The following is a 26719-nucleotide window of genomic DNA, read 5'->3' as shown; positions in this document are numbered from 1 at the left end:
CCGCATGAATAATGTTCCCGTGAGTATCCTTTTTTCCATTGTAAAAATAAAACAAAATAAAAGGGTTGCGCTAGCTGGTGAGGCTCCGCTGCAAAGCAACACCGCGGTTAAAATTCTCACCCACAATCGATTCCTTCCAGAAACGGGCGCTACGTCTGGTTGTTCTTTTTCCCAAAACCCATCGCCGTGCAGTATTATCGGGCTTGCGCCTTCCTCTTTTCCTTTTTCCATTCTTCTAAAAAAAGAAAAGCCTAAAATTCTAAAAACCAAAATTTTAGAGATGAGGTTTTCGTTTTTCTAAAACTGTCAAAATCTGAGACCCCTACAATCGTTTCCGAAGAAGAGCCAAATCTCAAAAGTGTGGATGCCTTTTACCAAACGTTGATAAGCTTTCAAATTTGTAAAGGCATTCCTAGGAAGAGACCTCAAAAAAATGTGGCCAAATTTTAAAACAATTCTGATGGACTTTTATTCTACCTATTTTTTTTTTCATCGGGATATTTTCTTTAGAATCATTTTCATCGGGAATGTGCTAGCCTGCTTAGCGCAGAACACTCAATAAGATGGGGGAAAACCCATGAAAAGCCCAACCCCGCGTCCAATTGGGGAACTCCGCGGGAACATCATCAGATTTGGAAAAACCCATGTGAAGTCTATGCGAAAGCCCATGTAAGGCCCAACTCGAACGAGCTTAGAAACCACTCCTGGTCCTCAAGACTGCCCTCGAACCAGTTTGAAATTACGGAGGAAGTGCCACCGCATGGCCCAACCCCGAGCGTACCGCTTCGTCCCCAGATCCCCCGCATCGATTCCCCCCCGTTCTCGTTCCCCTCCCCTCTCTCTCCCTCTCCCGCCGATACTGGGGCTAGGGTTGGCGCCGCCGCCGCTTCCCGCCTCCCTCCGCTGCCGCATCCCGCTGCGCAGAGCGGCCCCTCCTAGATCCTGACGACGTCCCGTGCTCCGCCTCCGCCCGGACGCGACGGCCAGGTCCGGCTCCGGCCCCGTCTCCATCACCTTCCAGCACCTCCTGCCGAGCCCCTCCAGGACGCCGAGCACCACCGCTGAGGTTGCATGCGTGCTCGCTGGGTTTTGTTCCTTTTTGTGTGGCTCGTTGCTTGCTTTCTGTGTCCGTGCTCGCTGGATTTTGTTTTTTTCTTGTGGCCGCTCGCTTGGTACTATAGTTTTCGGTCGGTCGGTTCTTCCCCCAGTATGTTAGTTTGGTAGCTTTGCGTTGGCACGTGCAGAAATTCTACTCTAGTCCTTGCCTCCGTGGTGGGTTTGGATAAGCACATGAACGATGTTGGTTGTAAGATTGTGGGCGTTTCGCGGTGGTTGATGCTGTTGTTCTGCTTTTTTTTTATTGGCTGTAGTTCAGGGTCTGGTCATACGGTCGTTGTTGTTTGTAGTTGAGACGGCTTGTTATCTGAGGATATGTCTGCTATAAACTTAGTGAGATCATGCTAATTGGTAGTTTTTGTGCATCGCAGAGGCAGCAGAGTTAGTATGTCTATCGCAGATGAGACGCTTAGGGCGGAGTCGAGAATGACGGTGGTCTTTGGTGCCTTGACATCTAAACCGGAGCCACTGACGTTTGAAGAGTCCCTCAGATTTGTCAAGAAAGTGAAGGTGAGTCTGTATGTTATAATACCGTGATTTGCAACCTTGTGATTGTAATGTCTATCTTGCATCGCAACTTTACCTGTTTACTAAGCCAGAAATTTGCTGGTACCATCCAGTGTCCACTACTCCACTTACATAAACTAAACGCTATTTTCTTGTTTCATATCTGGGTGTACGTCAACTATATACTCCCGACTATATGTCTAATTTTTATTTCTGCTTGCAAGGCCTTCCCGTGTGAGATCTTGAATCCTTGATGGTTCAACAGTTTGTATAACTATTAAGTTAGGAACAGACCATATAGTTACCAACAGGTAGAACTCTCTTGTTTCACTTGTTTTCAAGCAAATTTGGGAGTCCCCATACTCTCCCCAAATTTGGGGAAGAAATGGGGAGTGTGGACCACTTTTGGACAAATGGGGGTTCCCATTGGGTTGTATATTTTGCTCTTGGACCCCCATATGGACAGATTTGGACAAATGGGGAGGATTTGGGGGCTTCCCTTGGAGATGCCCTTATGTCTGGGTTTTGCCGAACCAGTATACTCTGATAATACAATAGTCTGAATACCGCCTCCGCCTCAAAGTAACATTGCTTAGAACTCAGCTATTTCCTATTTCATCCCCTAAAAAAAAGCTACTCCTATATCCTATTTCATCAGAAGTTTAGTTTCCTTGCCTCTTTCGCCGTAGCAGATAAATGGCTAATTCGGCTTATCTAATTGGTTAGCCTGCTCAGTGATGTGTCATTTACTTTTGCTTCATGCCATGACTGAGTTTCTTGTTTATCAGGCTCGCAACTACATGTTATACCTGTCGTTGTTTGACATCCTTGGCAGGATGGAGTTATCCCGTCTCGAGGCCTACGGAGCGGTATGAATGCAATTTCTAACCTATCTTTCAGCAGGTCTATGTAATCACAAATGAACTGTCTATCTGTTTGTTCTCCAGTTACAGCTCCTATTCCGAGATCACCCTGATCTGTGCGAAGAGCTTGAGAAATTCAGACCCCCTATGCCCACGAAACACGCAGCCAACAACATCTGGCCCTGGGTTTTCGTGTGCGCCGTCCCGCTGGTCGCAGTAAGCCTGATCCCGGGATTCGGGAACCCGGTGCTGTGGTTCGTCCAGCAAACACTTGGCGAGAAAATGCCGGCATGATTCTGCCGGGTCGTCAGCTGGCTACAGTTGCTTGCGGTACATACATGTAACCAATAATGTAATTAAGTGATGCACCGTCTGTGTGTGTGTGTGTGTCTGTGTCTGTGTCTGTGTCTGTGTCTGTGTATATAGTTAGAGGGACATGCCGGGACGTAAATTTGGTGCCATTGGGCCTCAGTTAGGCACTTGACAGAAATTTGGTCACGAACATTCAGTCTCAAAGTGCTGTACGTTGCAACAAAGATTACCATATTCAGTTGCATTTTATGGCAGTACTGCAGATTGAAGCTGAACATACAATTGAGTTGGCTGAACTGGAGTAGATTTGTGAGGTACTTCCTTGCATCCTTAGATTCTTGTCGTGGTTTTAGTTCAAAGGTTGTAGTCCATTGTGAAATAAAACACGACAAGAATTTAGGATCCTAGATTCTCTTTTCCTTTTTTTCATTCGTAAAAAGAAAAGACTAGAATTCTAAAATCCAGAATTTTATAGATGAGTTTCCATTTTTCTAAACCTTTCAAAATTTGAGACCGTTATAATTGATTTTGAAGAAGGGCGAAGTTTCAAAAGTGTGGATGCATTTTATCATATGTTGAACTTTCAAATTTGTAAAGCCATTCCTAGGATGAGACTTCAAATTGTTTTTGGCCAAGTTTCAAAACAATTCAAAAATACTTTTGTTTTTGAACTTCAAATTTTTAGGGCCATTTCTCTTTTCTTTTCCTTAGCTAAACTGGTCGAGCTAGGCTACTTTTGTGGTCTGGTGGACTTTTATTTTACCAAAAAAAAAATCATCGGGAATGTGCTGGCCTGCTTAGCGTAGAACAGTCAACTGGCTGGTTAGAGCAAACTCTAGCGGATGCTGAAAACGGGCGAACTGAACTTTCGTTGTTAAGACTGCGTTTGGCATGCGAACTGAACTTTCGTTGTTAAGACTGCGTTTGGCATTACGGCGGATTAACGTAATTTTTTTTTCGTCTATTTTTTACTATTTTCGTATTTGACTAACCAACGTTTTTCACTTTTGTGTGTATTTTTTCACGACAGATTATAAAATAAGTTCAGCACGGCACGCTTCAGGAATGCCAAATGGAGCATCAGTTTACCGAACAACGAAAAGTTCAGTACGCCCCAACGCCTTACTGCATATCGAAGTTGAACACATAATTTTAGTAGGCTGAACTGGAGTAGTTTTGTTAGGTACTACGAAATCAAATTTACACCCACTGTAAAGATTGCTGATTAGTTCGTCGGTTGCAGAGCCGTGCTGTGATGAACTATTATACAGTCTGATGTGAAAAAGTAGCTCGGAAACGAATACACAAGAAGCTAAGACGAACGAATATCGTTAACTTTAATCCACCGTAATGCTGATGCAGAGACTCACGCGTAAGAGGCCCAGGAGCGCACGCACATCCCGTGGAAGACTTGGTCCACGGGCTTGTTTGACTCCATCTAATGCTAAATGTTCCTACCGCTGACAAACTCGATTCGAGGAAGATAAATTCCACCCAAAACCCGAAAATGAAAATTCAGAAACAAAAAAAAAAACTGGACCAGAAAATCTTCACAATAAAGCTGGAATTTCAGCAAATTCGTTTCAGAAAATGTTCCCTACTCCTTTCCAAAATCTGTTTCCCTTTTCCTTCTTAATCTGGCACAGGCAAGCAAAGACACCAGGATTTCTCCCAAATTTACTAAATTAGCATCCATCGGTAGCCCGTCCGCCAAGCCTTGGCTGGCCAAGCTTACATACGCACGTTACGTACGCACGACTGAGACTCCCATCTCCAAAATCCACAGTGATCGACGACGTATGCAGGTGCTGTGCTGCGTGAGTCTTTCAGCTGTATATCACGCGTATTTTCGGATACAAACTACAAAGCGCGCTGGCGAGGCGGCAGAAACAATGCACGTAGAGTTTGAAATTCATCTCGGACACTGTAAGATTTTTTTTTTAGGGAGACACTGTAAGATTTGAGTGGCCGCTAGGCGTCGGTCCTGGCGATAATTTGACATGACTAGTCGCATCTTCGACCCTTCGATTTGACTTCAGTTACTTGCAACATTTCATGCGTGTGTACTTACATGTTCACTGCTACATCTGTCTAAAAAAACAAGAACTTGCAACATTTTAGCTACGTTGGTGCAATGAAACATATGTTTGTGCAGCAAATCTTTCTTCGTTGCAATAACTAGTTGAGAAACGAGTTTGCAACTTATGCAACAAAATATCAATGTGAAGATCATTTAGAAATATTGCACGCGACAATGCTCAAACGCATTTCCAGCATGAAAACAACTGCGGCCAACACACCAAGAACCGATGCAGCAAAGCTCGGGTATACACAGCAGCGCAAAGCTCGGTATACACATCAGCGCGTCAGAACAGCGTTCATGACATAAAAAATATCCAAATAACCGACCACTCATCGCAAACTGCTTGAGACACTAAACATCGCGATTTGGGCTTGGCAACAAAGACACCGTTTCGCCAGAGACTCACCATCACCCTTGAGCCCGATTCTTATCGGCTCGATTTGGCACGTCAAAGAAATAATAGTTGCTTTGCCATGGGTTTGCAAAATAGGATCTCGCGAGGGTTCCGGGGGGAGAAAAAAGTCAATGGGGGAATGTAACACCCCAACGTCACTCCTGACAGTTCTCTAGGCTTCAAGACTAGCCCACAAACCAACACATGTTTTTCCAGCACACTTTGTGCTCACTCATGAGCTCCCGGGAGAAACTTCTCGGTCGGTTACCCATCCTCAAATTGCTCTCGGCCAAACACGCTTAACTTTGAGGTTCCTTTCAGATGGCTCCCAAAAAAGAAGGTATACCTTGTTGATATGAATATGCTATCAATCCTATTAAGCCGTAGGCCAGTGTGTCACAGGGGAGGAAGGAGAGAGGGATGTATTTCTAGCCTCAAAACAAGTGTATGTCCGTGCGTCTCTTTTAGTTTCATGGGCCTTACAAAAGGGGCCAGTGAACAGTAGGGGGGGGGGGGAGGGAGAGAGAGAGAGGGGGAGGGAGGAAGGGAGGGGAAAGAAAATACGTGAAAAGTGAACTATATAATTTAGAGGCCTTGGGGCCGTGATTCCTAGATAGAAATGTGTGAGGTGGCAATTTTTGCATAGTTGAGCAATAAATTTTATGCCAGGTCGTTTGGTAGATTAGGATCATTTACCAATTTCTTGCATTTTTTAGCTAGCTTTAATGATCCATCCATATGTACGCTAAAATTGGACGAAACTATGCAAAGGCCAAACTCAATTAATGTCGTATGGTGGCTAGGAGTGCAAAACTCTTGAAAACAAGAGCCGGCTGATCTTCCCTGAAATGCATTGAGGCAAAATGACAAGTGTAAAGCTATATACATGTACGTGCAGGACACTGCTAGCCACGTGTATGCACCTTGTTGCGCGAGTTCCAGTGGATACATACCATGCGTCAATAGCGTTAAAAGATCACAACAATACAACAGATTGACGACGCACATGCATGCACCTACACCTTTACATACGTATTTGTACATTAAGTCGGCTATGACAAGTCGGGAGCTATGCATAGACGTTTGGACTCCCTTAGCGTGGAGGAAAAAAAATTAGCTTGTCATCTGGTCATACATTTGCACGTTAACAATTTGCTTCAAACATTTGCACGTTAACAATTTGTTTCAAACATAACATAGTGGGTAACTTCTTATACTCACAAAGACACCCAACCCTAACCCGTGAGCCCACGAGTCCCGTTCGGCGTTCTCGTCACCCACAGATAAAAACGCAAACCAGAGCGCTATTGGGGGGTGGTGAGATCACCGCGGCTCAGCCCGGTTCCCTCACCCTAAGGCGCCTCCCAAGTCCCGATCTGGCCCGTCGGCGTGCCCTTATCCCTCCATCGGACGGCTAGCGTTCCCACACCCGGTAGGTTTACTCGTCCTCTCGCCCCCCGGTTCATAAAGCCACCGGTTCCATCTCCTTTCGCTTCGCTTCTCTCCTCTCCCTCGTCTTGCCTTGCTCTCTCTGTGTTTCGTTCGTTCCCCTTTGCCCCCCCCAGGCTTCGGCTTCTTCTCGAAGCGATTAGCTCCTCGCGCTCGCGCTTGCGCCCTTGGGTTTGACGCTGCTTGCGCGGCGTACGAGCGCGGGGCTTGGGTTCTCGGTGGAGGCGGGCGGGCGGGCGGGCGGCAGATCCGGCGCCGGTGGCTGCGGCGGCGGGAGGATCGGCTGCGGCGGCGGGCGGCGGCAGGTTCCGAGGGGAGGAATTGGTGCTCCTGTCCGCGTGCCGGTTCGCTTCGGTGAAGGGGGAGGAGGTTCGGTGCATGGTGTTGGGATGAAGCGCGCGAGGGAGGAGGCGCTCGTGGGGTCGCAGCAGCAGCAGCAGCAGCAGCTCAAGCGGCCCAACCCCGCTCGATCCGATCCGTGAGTAGCCTGCCGCCTCCTCCTCGCCTCTCGCTCCCGGTTCCTGCTCGCCGGCGTTCGAGTTTTTGAGGCAGTTCGGTTTTTTGGGTTTCTAATCCATGTGTTCCTTCTCTTGCTCTTATCCGGTTCGTTTTTGGGGGTTTCGTGCTTTGACGGAGGCCGCGAGAGACTGGGAAATTATTTCGGGCTTGCGGGATGATGAATTCGGGGTTTGGTTTTTGGATACATGATTTTGCACCGCCGAATTGCTGTTGGTTCGTCCCAATTTGGAGTCCGCGTCGTCGAAAAAAAAATTAAAAGTAAAATCCGTTTTAGGGTGCGAGGTTTTCTGCAGTTTTACCCTGTGTGTGATCTAACGTTCTTTTCTCCGGTCTGGTGTAGGACGGCACCGCCGCAGGCCATGCCTGTGAGCGGGTCAGCGTCTGCGGCGGCAGCGCCACCGCCTCAGGCTGCAGCCGCTGCGCCGGCACAGCCTTCCAGCAGTCTAGCGGCGGGTGCCGGGCAGAAGCTCACGACCAACGACGCTCTCGTCTACCTCAAGGCCGTCAAGGATAAGTTCCAGGACAATCGCGCCAAATACGAAGAGTTCCTTGAGGTGATGCGTGACTTCAAGAGCGAAAGGTCGGTCCTGATGTTCCGATCCAACCGACTGCCATATTTAACCGGAGCGAATACTGATGTTTCTGGTTGTTATGATTGTGGCGTGGGTGCAATTTTTGGATGCAGGATTGATACCAATGGAGTGATTATTCGTGTGAAGACGCTTTTTAACGGGTACCCTGAGCTGATCCTTGGATTCAACACCTTCTTACCCAAGGGGTTTGCCATCAGGCTGCAGGAGGAGAAGAAGCCTGTTGATTTTATGGAAGCCATCAATTTCGTTAACAAGATAAAAGTATACACCTATGTTCAGAACCATATTCACATAGGCTGATCTATCATGTAAAACTGTGATATGTATAAATCTGTGACCTGATTGCTTCCTTCTACAGACTCGATTCCAGCGTGATGAGCATGTGTACAAGTCTTTTTTGGACATTCTCAACATGTACCGTAAGGATAATAAGTCTATCCAAGATGTTTACCAGGAGGTCCTTGTTTTCTTCTTTTTTAGTTTTTCTTAATCATGACTATTCTTCCATTAGAGTTTTGACTTTAGCATGTCTTTTTGGTAGGTTGCTGTGCTATTCAGTGACCATAAAGACTTACTCGAAGAATTCCAACACTTCTTGCCTGATACCTCAGTGTCTCCACAAGCAGTGACTGCTCCAAGAGGTGCTCTGGTTAACCGGGATGACAAGACCACTGTAATGCCTCCTGTTAGTAGGAATGAAAAGGTACATATGACATGTTGTCGTTTTGTAAGCTTTATTAGTGAATAGCTAGATAGCTGCCAGGAAATTGCAGCATATATCATGGTGGAAGGAGCCAGACTGTATCTTAATTCTTAACATTTGCTTGAATTTTGGGTATTTGGTTGGCTAAAATGTGCTATGCGAATTAAAGGGTGTAAATGCAGGAAATACAAAAGGAAAGGTGTTTTTACTTCTAAACATGTGTTTGGGAACTCATGAAGTACCTAGCTGCTAATGTTCATGAACGAAATATGTCATTTAGCACGGCTTTCATGTAGGTGAAAATGATTAGATGTCTTACAAGTGCCACTTGTTAAAAATGCTTGATGGATTCATTTATTTGTACTACTGTTAACTTAATATGGGTATTTTAATGTGTTCTGTCCATGGGTTTGCACTGAGGTCGACACGAGATGAATTGAGTTTTCATCTACTAATTTTTCTCAATCTATTCACCAATTATCAACTAATTATGCTTTAGAGTCAGCTAATATGTCATCTTATCTTTGTTTTTGCAGCCTAGGGCTTATCCATCTCATGCTGACCGCGACTTCACTGTCGATCGTCCTGATGTGGAGCATGATCGCCAGCGAAGACAGAAGGAAAAGGAACGGAAGGCGGAAAGAGATAAAAGAGATTATGAGAGAGATGAGAAGGATGGTGAACATGACAGCAAAGAGCCGGATATGGGACAGCGAAAGCGCAGACCTTTTACAAGTGCAAACCCTACAGGTGCTGAAACACACCAAGGAGGCTTCCCAGAGAATCATGGAATAAATACTGCTTCTGCTTCATCATATGATAATAACGATGTGCTGAAGAGTAAGTTCCTTCAAATATTCATTAACAAGTAGATACCGTTTCTGCTCGGTATGGTAATTGTTGCTTTACATCCACCCTTCTTCATACCATCACTTAAATGCAACTTTCATGCTCCATGACCTTATAATGTGCCCCTTGCAGATAATATGTTGAATGCGTCACCTCTTGCATAACTCTGTTTCAGTGTAGTCTTCTCACGATATGTTAGTTATTTAGAAAAGATGCATGTATTTGCTTGGTGCTTCTATATGATTGAATTTACTTGGCCTCGTCTTTATTTCTGTAAAACTTTGTTGCCTCCCGCTTGTGTATTACTTACAATCACAATTCTTCCTTGCAACATTAGGTGTATACCCACAGGAGTTCCAGTTCTGCGATAAAGTCAAGGAGAAGCTGGAACATGATGCTTACCAGGAATTTTTGAAATGTGTTCACATATACAGCCAGGAAATTATTACGAGAAGTGAATTGAAGAACTTGGTGGGTTTCTTCTGGACTTATGCTAATTCAATATTTAAACTTCAGTTGCTTCACTATCTATGCTTAAGAAATTACTGGTCTGTTTGATTTTAATCGGTGATTGTGAATCATGAATATCCTCACTGATTTGCAGGTGAGTGATATACTACAACACTACCCAGATCTTATGAATGGGTTTAATGAATTCCTGGAGCATTGTGAAAACATAGGTAGGTCACTTACCTAATGTTTATGGATGACCATCTCGCAGTATCTACATCACTGATTTTAAACTTTCATGTATTTCTATCTGAGTTTTTCTCCCCCACTGTGCAGATGGATTTCTTGCTGGAGTCTTCAGTAAAAGTATGTGGCGTTTGCTTCAAACTTTGTTAACCCCCCCCCCCCCCCTCTTTTCTAATTCTTTTTAAAATTTCTTATTAACACTGATTATTTGAACTGAAGAGCAACCTGGACGGCTAGTTAAAACTGAAGATAAAGAAAGAGATAAGGAGCACGAGAGGGAGGATAGAGATAGAGATCGGGACAAGGAAAGAGAAAAGGGACGGGAAAGACTTAATCCAAAAGAAGGTCCTAGTCAGAAACCTTCTATTATCAAAGAAAAGTATCTATGCAAACCAATATCAGAGCTGGATCTCTCAAATTGTCAGCGATGCACTCCAAGTTACCGGCTTCTACCTAAAAATGTAAGATAATGCAGCTCTTGTTGTTCCTTTTCATGTTGTGCTTCATATAACATTTTGTTTCATCCTGTTTTCAGTACCCAATGCCTCCGGCAAGTAACAGGACTGATCTTGGAGCCTCAGTTCTTAACGATCACTGGGTATCAGTGACATCAGGAAGTGAAGACTATTCATTTAAGCACATGCGGAAGAATCAGTATGAAGAAAGTTTATTTAGATGCGAAGATGACAGGTGCTGATTTATCTTTGTAAACTATAATTTATGTCGAATTATCTATTGATGCTGGCCACAAATTGGTCTGAACGGTTTCAGGTTTGAGTTGGATATGCTCTTGGAATCAGTTAATGCAGCAACTAAGCGTGTCGAGGAGTTGATAGAAAAAATGCAAGATAACTCAGTAAAACCAGACAGCCCTATTCGCATCGATGAGCATTTAACTCGTACGTACATTTATGTTTATCATATATTAATGTTGTTTGGTAACGCTTCAACTGAATGGAGCTTGACTGTCCTTTTAACTTACCACCATTGCCTTACAGCTTTGAATCTGAGGTGTGTTGAGCGGTTATATGGTGACCATGGACTGGATGTGATGGACGTTCTTCGGAGAAATGCTAGTGTTGCATTGCCAGTTATCTTAACTAGGCTAAAACAAAAGCAGGAGGAATGGTCAAGGTGCCGATCAGATTTCAACAAGGTTTGGGCTGAAATATATGCCAAAAATTATCACAAGTCACTTGACCATCGCAGTTTCTATTTCAAACAGCAAGATTCGAAGAACCTGAGCACAAAATGTATGCACGCCTTTTATACATGCAAATGTTTCTTCTTATGGTTCCAGCTGGCAGCTTGCCTAATTTTGCCTAATTCTTTTTGGTTCCTTGTGTAGCTCTATTGACTGAGATTAAAGAAATTAACGAGAAGAAAAGAAAGGAAGATGATGTACTGATTGCTATTGCTGCTGGAAATAGGCGGCCTATAGTTCCAAATATGTCATTTGAGTTCGTAGATTTGAACATCCATGAAGATCTTTATAAGATCGTCAAGTACTCATGTGGAGAAGTCTGCAGCTCCTCGGACCAACTGGATAAAGTGATGAGAATTTGGACCACTTTTATGGAGCCAATTTTGGGTGTTCCGCCTCGATCCAATGGTACCGTGGATGTAGATCCAATTAAACCCAAGAATGGAATCACAAAATCGAGTATTGTAACAGTTGGGGAAAGCAACAGTGCTCCAGCAGGGACTGCTACCAAGCAAGGGCATGGTGATGAAAGCATGCCTCAGGAACAGGCACCGTCAACTGTGGTTAGATTGGTGAAAGGAGTTGCAGCAGACTCTCAAAATGGTTTCCATGATGCAGATCGAACTGCTCGTGCAGGCGGGGAACTACCAAATGCTGCACTAAATGGAAGAGTGCAAGCTGGTGCCTCTGCCACAGTTGAAATATCTGCAGTAAATACTCAGAACATGTCTACTGAGAGATCAGCAGAAAATGTTTCTGTTCCTAGGACTGAACAACATAGTCATATTAAAGGAAATTTGGACACTACATCAGGTTTGCATTTCTGCTCCTTGAAAGTTTTATATTTCTTATTACTCTGTAACTTCATCGTGTCCCTTTCGGCTGATGCTTATTATTTCTCTTGCCTGCTAGGAGCGAATGCTTCTAGAAGTTCACATGCTGGAGCTGGTAGCGCTGCTGGTCCCAGGGCTGGCAAGGAAGCATTACCATCTGTTGAGGTATGCGAGCACAGTTCACGTGCTGGAGTTGTTTTTTTTACCTTAATTATGGTAGGACTAGCAATGAAGTATTATCATCAGCTCACTATTATTTTTTGTGGTTGTTTGATTGCTTATTTTATCCGCACTTTTTTATCGCTCTTTTTCCTATTGTCGTCAGTGCTTGGAATGTTTGTGCCCGTGTAGAGTTGTACCCATTCATGCAATGCGAAATGCACATACGTTTTTTCTTCATATATGCATCCATAAACATGCTCTTATGTTTCTATTCTCTTTGACAGGGTGGAGAAACTGGCAGGTCAGTATCATCTTTAAATGGCGGGAGCACCAGTGAGGGTAATAAAGGGGGCCTATTTAATGAAGCTACTGCATCCCACAATATTTCAAAAATTGAAAGAGAGGAGGGTGAATTATCGCCTAATGGAGATTTTGAAGAGGACAATTTTGTGCCCCTTGAAGATGGTGCTGCAGAAGGAACATCTAAAACAAAGGAGGGTTCCACGAGCAGAACATTTAAGGCTGGCACCGGTGAAGTAGGACCTTTTGCTGAGGCAGCCGGCGAGAATGATGCTGATGATGAGGGTGAGGAAAGCACTCAAAGATCTAGTGAGGACAGTGAAAATGCTTCTGAAGCTGGTGAAGATGCTTCAGGAAGTGAATCTGGTGATGGTGAGCAGTGTTCGCGTGAAGATCATGATGAGGAAGAGGAAGATATGGATCATGATGACCATGATGCAAAGGCAGAAAGTGAGGGTGAGGCAGAGGGAACAACTGAGACCCACGATGTCGAAGGAGGCATGTCATTACCGGTATCAGAGCGCCTTTTGTACTCGGTTAAACCACTGGCTAAGCATGTACCCACATCTTTGCTTGACCGAGAAGATAAATCCTCACATATATTTTATGGGAATGATTCGTTTTATGTCTTGTTCAGGCTGCACCAGGTGAGCTTTACAGTAGTCTTGACATTGTGTATTCGCGTGTGCTCTCCTTTGCTAAACTTATCAACTGCAGATCTTGTATGAAAGACTACTTTCAGCAAAGACAAATTCTTCCAGTGCTGAAAAGAAATGGAGAACCTCCAAGGATACAAACCCTCCCGACCTATATGCAAAGTAAAATTGCTTTTCTCGCATTGCTTAGTTGCTTATACTGCATCTTTTACATACACATGACTGATGATCCATCTTTCATTTCGACGAAGGTTCATTGATGCACTCTACAACTTGCTGGATGGTTCTTCTGATAATACCAAGTTTGAGGATGACTGCCGTGCTATTATTGGGACTCAGTCGTATGTTCTCTTCACTTTGGATAAACTGATATACAAAGTTGTCAAGCAGGTAAGTTGACCCATCCCCTGTTTTGTTATTTTGCTCTTGATTGGCTGCAATGTTCATTCTTTTACTTCATGTTATCAGCTTCAAGCAATAGCAACAGATGAAATGGACAACAAGCTTCTCCAGCTTTATTTGTATGAAAAATCAAGATCTCCTGGAAGGTTCTTTGATCTAGTTTATCATGAAAATGCTCGCGTTCTACTCCACGATGAGAGCATGTATCGATTTGAATGTGTAAGCATCATTCTGATTTCCACACTAACATTATTTACTTATAGTTGTGCCGCCACCTGTATATTTGTGAGAGGTATAGTGCTATTCTGTTTTGTTGCACACGAACTGATCTACTTGTACTGCAATTTGTGTTTCCTATTGGCATATAATGACAAAGTTTAGTTTGTCTTCAAATTTCAGTGCTCAAATCCAACAAGGTTATCTATCCAGCTGATGGAATATGGTCATGAAAAGCCTGAAGTGACTGCAGTATCGATTGAACCAAATTTTTCCTCGTATCTTTTTAGTGAGTATTTGTCAAGTTCGTCAGACACAATGTTGTCTGATGGTGTCTTCCTTGGAAGGTAACCCCCCATACCAACCCCCACAATTAAGTTGAAGCTCCTGATTCTGGTAAAAAAAAACTTGAAGCTCCTGATTCTGTTTCTCATGTTTTTATCCATTCTCGGTTTTTTCCCAGAAATAAGCGGAAACATTCAAATAAGGACGAGCCTTCAGATTCGTTGAAGACAATGGATGGTATCAAAGTTGCTAATGGTCTTGAATGCAAGATATCCTGCAAGACCTCTAAGGTTTGTGTCCTTATCTAATTGGAAATTCCATTCATCATTACTGGGATTTTTTTTGACAGCATCATTACTGGGATATTAATTAATATATACCTTATGGTCATATATGCAGGTCTCATATGTCCTGGACACTGAAGATTTCTTGTTTCGGTTAAGAAAGAGGAGACTTCCACCTGGTGAAAATGTGCCTGACAAGTCACTGACTTCAAAACAAAATGCTGCAAAATTGCAGCGCTTTCATATGTTTCTATCCAAGCCTTAGGTTCATAGGCAAAATATTGGTAATTTCACTATGTTCCTATCCATGCACTGTTTTATCGCATCGTGCTGTTCTGTAATTCTTAGTTTTGTTGGCTTATTTATGCTGCACTGTGCATACCAAGGCTCTTGCTCATCTGATGGCTTGCTTTAGAAGCATGTCAGATGGGTGATATACTGATATGAAACGCATTACTCTTAAGCAACATGTGTGTGATCCATGCAAAATGCTACTCCCTCCAATCCATATTAATTGTCGAAATATTACATGTATCTAGACGCTTTTTAGGCATAGATACATCCATATTTAGGCAAATTTGAGACAATTAATATGGATCGGAGGGAGTAGATGCCTATTGTAATCCATGCCTGGAATTTTTTCCGCAGTTCCAGCTAGTGCTTTCTTGTACAAAATCGCATAGTGCTGTATAGCAAGGTGTTGATTTTACCTTTGTGCTTTGCAGTCACCGTATGCAAATCAGGAGATGCTGCTGGGTTTTGCGACTGCCTTGCTCTTGCTTCAACAATGAGAAGCCGCAGGACACTGATGCCGTGGTTCTATCCTCAGAATGCCATTCTGGAATAAACAGTCGGCCGTTGGAAATATATGTACATGGTAAATACAGCAAGCAAAGCATGTTTTGGCCACCTCAGTCAGCTTACCCCGTGCCCCCCCCGACATATGTGGGTGTGTATATATGTATTTGCAGAATGTTGTTTGTTCTGTTCACCATTCTCTAGTGGTTTTTGGTCGTAGAAGGATCTATTAAGCTAATTACCATTTGTTGATGCTGGTATAGGCTTTTTTTGTCATTTTGACTGTTGGTTTCCATTCAAGATAAGTAGCCTTGATTTAATTAAGTCAAAACAATGTTAACTGTCATAGTCGACCAATCTTTGTGTTATTTGAGTTACATGTTCCTTCTTTTAGATGGTTATACATGTTCTTTTAGTGTGTGCCCAATTGGTACGCGGTATGAGCTTAGCTTGAATTGAATCGGAAACTGGAGTGACCGGCAGTCGTCCAGCAGCATTTTCATCAGGCATTTCACCAAATTCTGAAAAAAATCTAATCTATATGTGAGTAACAATTGCACTTGTAAATATTGAAAGTTGATGTAGTGTCATCTGCAAAGATGGCAATTTCCTGTCTACGAAATGGTTTAGCGAGTACTTGAGCAGTGCCTTGGTGCTGGCTGATTAGTGCTTTTAATGGTAGTAAGATTTAGCTCTTTCAACGAATTCTCAAAAGAAGCAAATAAAAACTCCCGAGACCAAGGTTTAAAATTCGTTTATGCCATTTCCACAGAGTACATTTCTTTATACGCAAAAAAGGAGAAATGACCATTTCCACAGTACATTTCTTTATAATTACGGTAGAAAAAAAAGAACTCGTACCACAGTTAACCAAAGCAAAACAAAAAATGATGAGGATCCTGAATCATCGAATCAAATTAAAAGGATACACATTAAATACATAATCGGCATGATCAAAGGGTTCTTCAAACAGAAAGGGATCCAAATTCATGTCACAATGGAAGTTAGGGATATGTGCGTGTGTGTATTAACAATTGATCCAGTGCGATCGGGGGAGCAATGCCATCGACATAGTATATAGGTATCCTTAAAAAAAAACGTACTCCGTAGTATATAGGTAAGCATGTGGGGATTACTTCCAAAAACCAAAAGGCACTTGCATATGTACCAGGCTATCTGCTCGCTAGCTAGCTGATCCTGTGTCAGCATCTCTACCAGGACTAATTTTTCACTTTTCGTCTATCACCTGTACAATACCAGCGTGTCCCCTGTGCAGATACCGTACCAGCTATGGTTGATTTCGGTGTATACTAGTATAAAAGTCCCTTCATCGTTTGTTCTATGTTCTTCTTTGTAGTAAGTACTATCCAACTGCGAGCTGTCACTACTAGTACTGGACCCTGATGCGCTTCTTGGGTGTATCGTGCACCTGCGTCTTCTCGCCATACATCCTCAGCTGCAGGTTCTCGAAGGCTTCCGACACCGCTTCGACCTGCCAATCGAGAATATGATTTGTTTCACGAAATGGGAATGGTTGATAGTAGCTGCATGCATGTTTGATGTTTCTTCAACTCACCAGCTCCGGCTTCTTGGCGTACACCCTGACGATCCTGTCTTGGTTGTAGGCAGGTAGCAAGTGGCTGACGCGGTCATCTATGACCGGGAACTTCTCGTCGCATCCGTAATCCTGGTGCAAGAAGGATTCTACTTAGACCAGGCGGGGAACCATGGAGACATCCCCAATATCCAATACATAAACAGCATACATATCCAGGTGGGAAGGGAACATTAATTACCTTAAAGAACTTGATGCTGGGGAATGGTGGTTATGAACGCCAAAAAAAGAGAGTAAATGCTTAGGACTTGGAAGATTGATAAATCAATGACAGAGTTGAGTGTTCAAGCAGAAAGAACCTTTCCAGGGGGTTATCCTTCCCACGAGTCAAATCAATCTTCACATTGCTGACCGCCACATCTTCTTCCTTCAGCAGCACCTTAGAAGATTTCTGAAGACGGGGAGATTCGAAACAAGGAAATTATATAATTTCAGAGAGGGCAGATCGTATAATCAACACAAAACTAGTGAAGTAGAGACGAACCTGCGAGCAAACTATGTCTTGTGCAGTAATAGCCTTGAAATTCTCCAGCTTATCCTTTGGAACAGAATATTGATTGCAGAACTGCAATTCAAAAGCAGTAACTGAATCAATATCTGCAACAGAACGTGAGATGCTGCTCATTATGCAGTTATGGTACATAGCAATATTAAACTCATCTTGGAGTCCCACAAGTTGAGAGTAAATAATTAATCTAGCGTGTTATCAGCAAATTATCTGACCCTTAAAATGTTCCCAACAGAACCAACCATTGTAACTTCCAACTCCACGTAAGACGTACAATGACCACAATAAGCAAAACCTTTACTAAATCAGCACAGAGAAACTGCCATTAGTCGTTTGCAAAACTTTACAGGGTTCCAATGTACTCCCTCCGATCCTAAATTGTTGTCGGAATATTACATGTATCTAGACGCCTTTTAAGAATAAATACATCCATATTTGAGCAAATTTGAGTCAAGAATTTAGGATCAGAGTGAGTACATTATTACCTATCATACCGAGTTACTGATTGAGCAACACTACAATAACCTTGCATGTGCAATAATAATAAGATACACAGTTGTAGCAAAATAGCTGCCAGGGGTATGTCGCATAAGATGAGGCAAAATAATAGAGCAGTGAAAGGGGTGCTACCTTGTAGAGCTCTCTTCGGCGAATACGTTGAATGATTTCTTTTGCTTTCTTCAGTTCATCATTGGGAGCAGTTTCAATGCTTTTAACGATTGTGTCATCTAACTGGAAATGCAGAATTGTAGAAGTTAGCAGGACAAACTAATAAAAGGGCCATTAAAATAACAAAAATAACATTAGCTAACACCAGACCTTCCAAAAGTCTTCTGGGTCCTGTGCATGCAAAGATATTCCCAAGTAATCATTAGCTTCAACAAGTGCATCCACAAGCATCAGTTCAACAGCCTAATGATTGAAGACTGTTAGAAACAGATTTTGGTGTACAAACAATAGCAGCATAATTAGGATGCAGCTTAAGGACATCCAACAATGAGATTAGCATAACCATTTTGTCTATAGTTAAATGGAAAAGTCAACGTGAGAACTTGTAGAGCCTCATCTAAAAGTTTCACAGCAGGGATTGGATTGGAAACCCTACTATGACGGTACCCTACTGACCAACAACTAACACTGTTATGGGAATTGGAAAGTCCCTGTTAGTGACAGTATTTGAAATTTTGAATCCACTGCTTTGGAAGCAACACAGTTATGGACTTAGTTGTGAGGTTTCTCTTCATGGGTCTATGCGATCTAATCATGATTTTTTTTTTGCAAGACAAATGTTGCGTTGGAGTTCAATGGTGGAGCTTCAGGTCAAACAAGATGGGGCTAGCGTTGACTAAAATATAACATATGCACTGCATTTACAGAGTCCAGACAGAAAATTTCTCTCGTATATCTTCCTAAGACTTAATGAACTTGCACATATGCAGGGGAGGTCTAGGACCCAAGTTGGTCTCGCGTAAGCTCTGCCCCTGTCAGAGTTGGAAAGCACAGGAGTACAAATTGTATGTACCTTTACTTTGGCATGTGTATAGACAGTCCGATGCAGATCAGCACGTGTCGTAAACAATTTATGGATGCTCAGATCTGCAGTTCCAAATGGAGCATACCAAATCATGATGGCAATGGTCAAATGTAAATAGATGAGGACTGTAATATAATACACCTACAATCTTTTGCCGGGTAGCATATTTCATCACCCATCACTCGCATACCTTGTAAAAGCCTACAGGAAAAGTGGTAATTAACCGCACATTCATTTTAATAAAACAAACCAATGTAATTAGCTTGCATTCAGTACCGAATCACGAATTGGACACCTTTTCTACGTAATTATTCGAAAAGTTCAGCCACTATGATTTAGCTAGATCTCACACAAAAGCTTGAGAATACAGGGGTATTTGATCTCAAAAGCCCTGTATTGGCCAGCTAATATATGACAAATACAGTACTTTACCTTTGGTGAAACAATACCGGGATAGCTTTCTTACCAAAAGGAAATACAATCCCTTAAATATTCATTGAGGATATATTTAATTATCTGGCAATTGTCACAAGAATCACAACAGTGGAGCGCTTGTTCAAATTCTCAACAGGTTCAAAGGGGCAATTAGGCAAAATATACCTCCAGTGCTGGAAGTTACTCCCGAGACCACATGCTCTGCAATCGCGGTCAATGTAGTCAAACCTGCAAGGTTGCACTAGTTTATGCCATGACCAGATGATGGTAGAGGCAACTGTGGTCCTATAGAAGAAATTTAGAAGTTCAGTACTTCAGTACTTAGAAAGCCCTTACTTGTCGACATCTATACCATTGCGACCATTAGCAACAATGTCATAAAGAAAACGCTTCTCCCTCGCACCCTGTGAAGAAACAAGCTTTGTTTCATCAAAGTTAAGAGAAGTGGTCGATTTTCAATCAGAACAGATGATTAAAATGCTATGAGAGAACAAGATACATACTTCTGTTTTGGAGAACTCAGAGCTTGCAACTATCATTTCCTGCATACATTTTTACGATGCAAGGTTATAGTTTGGTAACTTAGAACAGCACATTGTGATGTACAATAACGAGCAATATAGGACACCATAGACAGTTGAATGCTGCAGGTATAACAGCACTACCTAGTGATGACAAAATGCTTCAACAAAAGCTGGAAATAAAGTGCAGCTTACCTTCACAACTTTGAGATAATCAGGTTCAATATCTATTGCATGTTTGTCAACAATACTATCCAGCAGCAGTGCAGACATATGTTCGTGGGACCTGGATGAACAAATCGGAAATTTGTAATTAAGACATTAACCAAAATCTCTAGATAATTTTACAAAGGTGTTTGAATGCTACACAGAGGAAACACAGGAATTTTGAGATTAGGTGGTGCTTAGCTGAAGAGAGGAGAGAGACAAGGGAAAAGATGCATTGGAACTATCAAAGGAAAAATTCCCTGAGGTTAGATGCTACACAGAGGAAACACAGGAATTTTGAGATTAGGTGGTGCTTAGCTTCAAGAGAGGAGGTAAGAGAAAAGATGCATTGGAGCTATCAAAGGAAAATTTCCCTGAGGTTAGATCCCATGCTTGGATTCCTCCAAAATTTGGAAGAAAAAAAATCCTATCCTATAAAATTCCTTTGGTGTAATCGTATGAATTAAAGGGCATGATCCAAAGAGGGCCTAAAATAAAAATATCAATCCTATAAAATTTGGACCCTCTTGTCTTTTCAGCCGTAATATTCAACCATGATATAAATATCAATCGAATTTGGACTTTCATGTACTGTAGTAGGCATAAAGCAACTAGAAATATGTATGAAGAATAACTACAGAATCAAGAAATAATAATCAACAGCATATACGTAAATAGAATTACCATGTTGATCCTGGATGAACACGAGGAAGAAACTCATGCTCAAACAAATGACTGAAGGGGCCATGTCCAATGTCGTGCAAGAGACCTGAACAGAAATATCACAAAGATCATCATCACACATTAGTACTTAGTGGAGCCGTGGTTGAGTAAACCAACCTGCAAGTTTCACACTTTGCACATCAACACGGTCAATGCCAAGCTCTTTTCCCTGTTGAATGAAAAAAATGCATAAGCTTCTCCATAACTAACTGAACTTCACTTGCCAGTATATATCAGTCAAATTGTGATAATTGTAAAGACCTGGTACATTTGAAGGTTGTTCATAGCCTCCCCAGCTAGCCAATAAACACCTAAAGAATGTTCAAAACGTGTGTGGACGGCCCCTGGATACACCAGATATGTAAGGCCTGAAAATCATACATAGCATGTTAGGCAAAAATCTAAATAAATTCTACCGTAAATTCAATCAGAATCGAATTTCCCATAAAAAGAAGCTGACAGCTCTGTTCAGTTTAGAAAGAAAAGTTAAGAACATCCAAGTGTCCATCTAAATCACATACAGTGAACACTGTCACAGAAATAAGTCAATAGTTGGCTAAGAAAATTTTAGTAGCACTGTAGCAATGCGTTTACATTATTCCTAGACAGAAGATAGAGTCAATCATGACTCATCAAATTGTTGTTAATGTGACTAACAGTGGATTTGATCAAATACACAATGTAGCTGCAGCTACACAAACAGTTCTGTGATGAAATTAACCCTTAATTTTCTTAACTAGGACAAAAGAAGACACGGGACTCCATTTAGATTTCTGACACTAGCAGCATGACAGAACGCTAAGATCCCAAGATGCTTTCTCAAGTGAGGGAAGAAAACTCACCTAGTTGTTTCAGATCCCGCAACCTGAATGACATGATGCAATCAAATGAAATCATAGTTAGGCTATCTATATCTATGAAGATGGACAAGCAAATGGACAGCAATAATTTGGGGAAACAAAATTCACCTCTGAAATTCCTCAGTATCCACAAATTCACGGGCCAACTGCGCATCAAAGAAAGTAATTATTATTGAAGAGAATAGTTTGAGCAATGGAAATTATATAGAGCTTCACTAGCTCAATAAAATAAATTCTAGAGATTATTCATAATAAGATGAACTATTTTTTTGACCGGATAATAAGATGAACTATTTTCCGTATAAATAAGAAATTAGTATGATCAAATACTAGTGACTGAACACACATCCAAATAACATAGTCGTAAATTGGACTGTGGAGTCAGTAAGCTAAGGCTGTTCATGAAAAATAAATAGCAGGCGTATAGTTCTACTTGTATCGGATACAGAGCATTAAAACTCAAAGTGGAAAATCAGTTGGCCAACAGCACGAAAACAAAGGCATTTTATAAATGACCATTATACAAGATACACAAAATTCTGACAGAATATCCGGTGCTTAAACATTCTTAAATAAATGAATATATGAGATCCTGTCAATTGTTGCCTTCAACACAGAAATGCTCCAACACTGAGTATTCAAATTCAAGAAACAGCAATATTAAAATAATATGCAAATTACTACTCACAGTGGAAGGTAAGAGGGACCAAGTATAACTTGAATGTAAACTAGTCGAGATCAATGCATTTACCACATCAGAGTGAATGTTACAAATTGCCATAAGCACCAGGTGCACCACAAAAGAGCAAGTGTACTGTGGTACTGTAGAGTACTACTAAAGTAGCCATGCCAAAAATAGGGATGAAGCAAAACGTGGAAAGTGTTTTTTGGTATTATTAGTCCCATTATAGATCACACGATTGGCTATCTTAGGCAGATCCTCCTGTAGACAATACTAGTTAGACTACATGTTCCATTGCTTGGAAGCTGCATGTCAGCCCAAGCATCAATAAACAAACCAAGCCCCTCAAGGCCCATTAATTACCCCCATAATACCAATCGCTCTCAAGGTTGACCTGCCACATGATATTCTCCTCCGGTGGAAGACGCATGTTCTAAAGCAGAGACGTAGCAGAAAAGTAACCATCGGAATTTAAAAAGAAAACGGCACATCCGCGGCTGATAAAGCAGTTCATACGCCACAACAACACAAGACGAACAGACTTGATCAAATCCAAAGAACAAAAATGGCGCATGCATACCAGACAATTAAAAACGAACAGAAAAAATGGCACATCCAAAGGCATAGCTGATACCAACAAACGAGGAGCGAATAAACTGCGAGATGGGGATTTTGGGGTTTTGTTGGGTTCGTCGAGCACAGACGAAACGAACCAGCTCATCATCCAGGCTGATATTCCCACAATCCTCAACTAAAAACATACAAAAAATGCCCATCCAGGGGCCTGATCGATGGCCTTGGCACGAGATCGAAATCGGGATGGAAACTAGTCCCTAATCGACCGAAACCAAGGGATTGCGAGAAAAACATCATCGAACCCCTGCAGCCCCACCATCAGTCGCCGCGAATAAACAAAAGCAGCAGCGGCGACAGCAAACCGGGAGTCCGTAACAGTAGAAGCGAAGCGAACGGAGGCGGAGAGGATAAGGAAGGAGGCGGAGGGGCGGAATAGGAGTAGGATTAATCACCGGGTCGAGCGAGATGTTGCCGTGGAGGTTGTCGAAGACCTGCTTGGTGGAGCAACGGTCGAGCTCGCCGTACGCGTGGCGGCGCCTGGCCGGCGGCGGCGTCAAGGCCAGCGCGGGCTCCCCCTCCTCCGCCGACGCGGCGACGCAGTACTCGCCCATCTCCGGTGCTCGCCGCTCGCTTCCGGTGGTGGCGCGCGTGCGGCGGCGGGCGATAGGTGGGTGGTGCTGTGCTTGTGGGGTTGGATGGGAACTACAAGGCAAAAAGGAAGCAACCAAAGCAAAGCCAATGAGGCAGGGAGGATTTTGGATTTCGGATTAACAAGGGAGGAAATTCCTAACCGAGGGTTAGCAACGCTCGCTCGGATTAATGATCCGTTGGCGAGGACTGATAAATACTTTCTGATATTCTACGGCCTTTTTCTCTCTCTATACGGTTTCGCTGGCCAGCTGCGTGCGGTTGAATTTCTCAAATTGCGTGCAGAACATGTACAGGTGGGGCTAGGGAAGCAGATGGCCCACCTGTCGGTGCGATTGGTATGGGCGCGCAGAAGTGTCACGCCAAGTGTCCCCCACCCCCTGGAGTGTCGGAAACGTGCTGCACTGGAGAGCGAAGGGAAAGGGAATGGGATGGTTCAGGACCAAAGAATATTCTATGCTTAATGCACGTACTCCCCTAGATTATGTTCGGTTCCCCCCTAGATTAATCAAGTTCGTGGCACATGTGCGGCATGCTCACCCTTTTTACAACATCTTTGTGTACTCCACTGTTCCTGTTCCGTACTAGTATTGCTTTTTTCTGTCAACCCTTGAAAATCAAACCAACGTAAATCGATTTTCAGAGCAATTTTTAGAGCATTAAACGGCGCAAAATATTTTTTAGAGGAATTAACCAGCGTAATATGCGGCAGAAAAAACGGCGTCATAACTGGGCTCCAGGCCGTAGAGATCATGATCTAGCATTAGGGCCCAACAGATTTTCGGATCATCCAATGGTCGGCCCGTACAAGCTGCGTCCTGTTGCTCCTCAACGGCCCACCTGGTGCCCTCCAAGGAGTACGTACTATCTGAAGCAAAACAATTCTGAAAAATAAATAAATCTGAAGCAGAACCATCCGCTCAAAAAATAAATAAATCTGAAGCAGGACAGAGAGTTGGGGGTGTGTGTGTGTGTTTTTGTGAAGAGAGTTAGAGTGTTTTTTATGTTCCTTATTCTGTTTCACTTGATAATTAATGTCGCTAGCTCTGACCAGCCACTCTCTTGGATTTGCATTCCGTAGAGTGCAAACTCATTCCCCTTGTGTACAGTCGTTAACGAGGGCCTTTCTCTCCCAAGACAGTAATTGTAAACACTTCGTTCAAAACACTGGCACCTGTGTCGAAAAACACACCACACCGTAGCACTTTTAAATTTGAAACAGAAAAAGACTTTGAACACTTTGGATCCTCTTTGCCGCAAAGAGAGAATACTTTGTCTTGTAGCGATACTGCAGGTGGCGCAGGGAGCACGCAACTCCGCAGTGCACGACCATGGTCAATGGAAAGAATGGGCCGGTGAGAGGCGGTCTTGGTGGGCCCAGTCTGCAGACAGGCCCATCACCTGCAACGCGAACTGCAAAGCCAGCAATTGGCGCCCGCTACGCGTCCATCCCAGCTGCATTTTCGCTACCCTTAAAAACTCACGGGCGCTCTTGGTCTCAACTCAAAACGCCCAAAACATTTTCGAATCCATTGCCTGCTCCTTCGTCTAGTTCAACGTCGTCTCCGGCCTCGTCGACGTCTACTACAAGGGCCTGGAGGCCGGCGCGCGCTACCTCACCACGTGCCTCACCATGGCCGCCGAGAACGGCGCCCGCCTCGCGCTCAACCCGGCCTTCGCCGCCATGCCCGACGAGCAGCTCTACCACTGAAAAATACAATACCATATCCCATATCTCATCTTCCACATGCAACTCAGTTTGATCGATCCGCAGATATGATGGAGATCGATACGATACGACATCACATTACATTAACCAGACACCCTAAGATAGCCACCGAGATACTCCATGTATATAGCAGAGGGGAGATTAATATTCTAACTCAACTGAAAGGTTGCATAAACATAGAATGGATAGATATGCCACGAGTGAATCAAAGGAGATGAATTAGTTTGGTGGATTCATTTCAACCATATATATATATATAGAGAGAGAGAGAGACACACACACACTCTCTGATGGGATGAATGGATTAGCAGGTAGCTAGCATATATGCAGCAGAGGCAGCGGCTTACGCACCTAAGTGATGATGTCGTCGGCGGCCTCCTTTTGGTCGAGGAAGCTTGACATGGCGGCGACGGCGAGGTTCACGAGGGCTAACGGGCGGTCGAGGCAGGCGCGGGCCTGCTCCGTGGCGCTGCCGGGCAGGGGCAGGCCGGTGGCCGGATCCAGGGCCGGCGGGACGTTCTCCCCGCCGCCGCCAGCCGCCTGCAGGGGCTCGCCGGCGTCGATCCGGCGGACGTGGTCGACGCAGCGCGGGAGGTGGCGCTCCCGGGCGAGCTTGACGGCGAAGAGGGCGGCCTCGACGCGGGCGAAGACGGGGATCTCGTCCGCCGCGTGATGCGCGAGCAGGGCGTGGTGGAGCAGCTCCTCGGGCATGACGGGGAAGGAGGAGTTGAGCGCGAGGCTTGCCACGCCGCCGCCCTCCGCCCCCGCCATGGTGAGCACGGCGGTGAGGTCGCGGGCGCCGGCGTCCAGGCCCTCGTAGCGGAACTTCTCGATCTGGCCGGAGACCATGCCCTTCAACCGCTCGATGTCGATCCCCCCGGCGTCGTCGCTTGGCGGCGCCGGCGCGTCGCCCTCGAGCATGGCCTGCGACAAAAGCAGGTGGTCGCGTTGCGTTCGGATCTTCTTCGCCGCCTTCTCGGCCTCCGCCAGGATGCTGCGCAGCTTCTCCGCGCTCAAGTCCGTCATGGCCGCCGCCCGCTGGGGCTTCTCTCTCTGAGAGAGTTGGGTTGAAGCTGGGAAGGAGAAGCACAGACGAGACGTTTTAAAATCGGGGGATGGGAAGGAAGGAGAAGAACCTGGAGAGAGGACACGTGCCGTGCTCCGATTGATGGGAGAGCAGCTCATGCGACGCTGGGCACAGCTTTGCAGGCGATGGGGTTCGCCTGCAAAAGCCTATGCTAGTCTGCTTTGCTCTCTTTCGGTTGCGTTCCTGCTCCCTCCCTCCGGCCAACTACAAGGCAATATCGATTTGCACCAAAATACTAGTAGTACTCCGTGATTAACTTGCACGGAGTATTTAATTACAAGCGAGATTATGGACTCTCTTGTCTCTCTAATTCTTGTCAAAATATTACATCCATTTTTGACAAATTTGAAACAAGAATTATGAAATGGAG

At 43.8% G+C, this 26719-nt stretch overlaps 4 protein-coding genes across 9 annotated transcripts; 2 read left to right on the top strand and 2 right to left on the bottom strand.

Annotated features, from left to right (window-relative positions):
• The first annotated feature begins 790 nt into the window (after window positions 1-790).
• LOC100844759 lies at window positions 791-3075 on the top strand. Of its 2 annotated transcripts, none has more exons than XM_010232044.3 (4): window positions 791-1066; window positions 1488-1626; window positions 2412-2492; window positions 2571-3075. In XM_010232044.3, exons 2-4 carry the CDS (start codon window positions 1504-1506, stop codon window positions 2778-2780), a joined length of 414 nt encoding a protein of 137 aa, XP_010230346.1. In that variant the 5' UTR covers window positions 791-1066; window positions 1488-1503; the 3' UTR covers window positions 2781-3075. The 2 variants fall into 2 exon arrangements, with proteins under 2 accessions (XP_010230346.1, XP_014753727.1); XM_014898241.2 differs by having other exon boundaries at window positions 794-987.
• A 3690-nt stretch (window positions 3076-6765) lies between these two features.
• LOC100824976 (paired amphipathic helix protein Sin3-like 3) lies at window positions 6766-15617 on the top strand. The gene is made up of 23 exons (XM_003565648.4): window positions 6766-7202; window positions 7584-7823; window positions 7929-8097; window positions 8195-8293; window positions 8378-8539; window positions 9076-9379; window positions 9726-9859; window positions 9993-10068; window positions 10175-10204; window positions 10304-10545; window positions 10620-10774; window positions 10856-10983; window positions 11083-11337; window positions 11433-12101; window positions 12201-12286; window positions 12568-13230; window positions 13301-13401; window positions 13491-13629; window positions 13708-13860; window positions 14041-14204; window positions 14321-14432; window positions 14542-14710; window positions 15152-15617. The coding sequence occupies exons 1-22, from the start codon at window positions 7114-7116 to the stop codon at window positions 14689-14691; spliced, it is 4320 nt and encodes a 1439-aa protein (XP_003565696.1). The 5' UTR covers window positions 6766-7113; the 3' UTR covers window positions 14692-14710; window positions 15152-15617.
• A 519-nt stretch (window positions 15618-16136) lies between these two features.
• On the bottom strand, window positions 16137-23709 carry LOC100829783 (deoxynucleoside triphosphate triphosphohydrolase SAMHD1 homolog). 5 transcript variants are annotated; one of them, XR_002962845.1, is made up of 19 exons: window positions 23338-23709; window positions 21736-21773; window positions 21610-21632; window positions 21029-21135; window positions 20885-20936; window positions 20729-20813; window positions 20033-20123; window positions 19820-19858; window positions 19653-19735; window positions 19482-19544; window positions 19027-19082; window positions 18870-18943; window positions 18167-18259; window positions 17978-18079; window positions 17324-17436; window positions 17139-17230; window positions 17021-17036; window positions 16801-16911; window positions 16137-16716 (listed from the first exon to the last, which is right to left on the bottom strand). XR_002962845.1 is itself a non-coding variant. In XM_024458308.1 (19 exons), exons 1-19 carry the CDS (start codon window positions 23494-23496, stop codon window positions 16612-16614), a joined length of 1425 nt encoding a protein of 474 aa, XP_024314076.1. In that variant the 5' UTR covers window positions 23497-23699; the 3' UTR covers window positions 16137-16611. The 5 variants fall into 5 exon arrangements, 4 of the variants coding, with proteins under 4 accessions (XP_024314076.1, XP_024314077.1, XP_014753431.1 ...); XM_024458308.1 differs by having other exon boundaries at window positions 17324-17404; window positions 19072-19082; window positions 23338-23699; XM_024458309.1 differs by having other exon boundaries at window positions 17324-17404; window positions 19072-19082; window positions 19653-19720; window positions 23338-23695.
• Window positions 23498-26548, bottom strand: LOC104582987. Its single transcript, XM_010234623.3, has 3 exons — window positions 25614-26548; window positions 23857-24401; window positions 23498-23587 (listed from the first exon to the last, which is right to left on the bottom strand). The coding sequence occupies exon 1, from the start codon at window positions 26445-26447 to the stop codon at window positions 25614-25616; it is 834 nt and encodes a 277-aa protein (XP_010232925.2). The 5' UTR covers window positions 26448-26548; the 3' UTR covers window positions 23498-23587; window positions 23857-24401.
• Between the last annotated feature and the right edge of the window lie 171 nt (window positions 26549-26719).

This window comes from Brachypodium distachyon, chromosome 2 (genome assembly GCF_000005505.3).
Source record: "Brachypodium distachyon strain Bd21 chromosome 2, Brachypodium_distachyon_v3.0, whole genome shotgun sequence".
Taxonomy (NCBI): domain Eukaryota; kingdom Viridiplantae; phylum Streptophyta; class Magnoliopsida; order Poales; family Poaceae; genus Brachypodium; species Brachypodium distachyon.
Note: the sequence above shows the minus strand (reverse complement) of the source record. Positions and strands in the feature narration are given on the sequence as shown.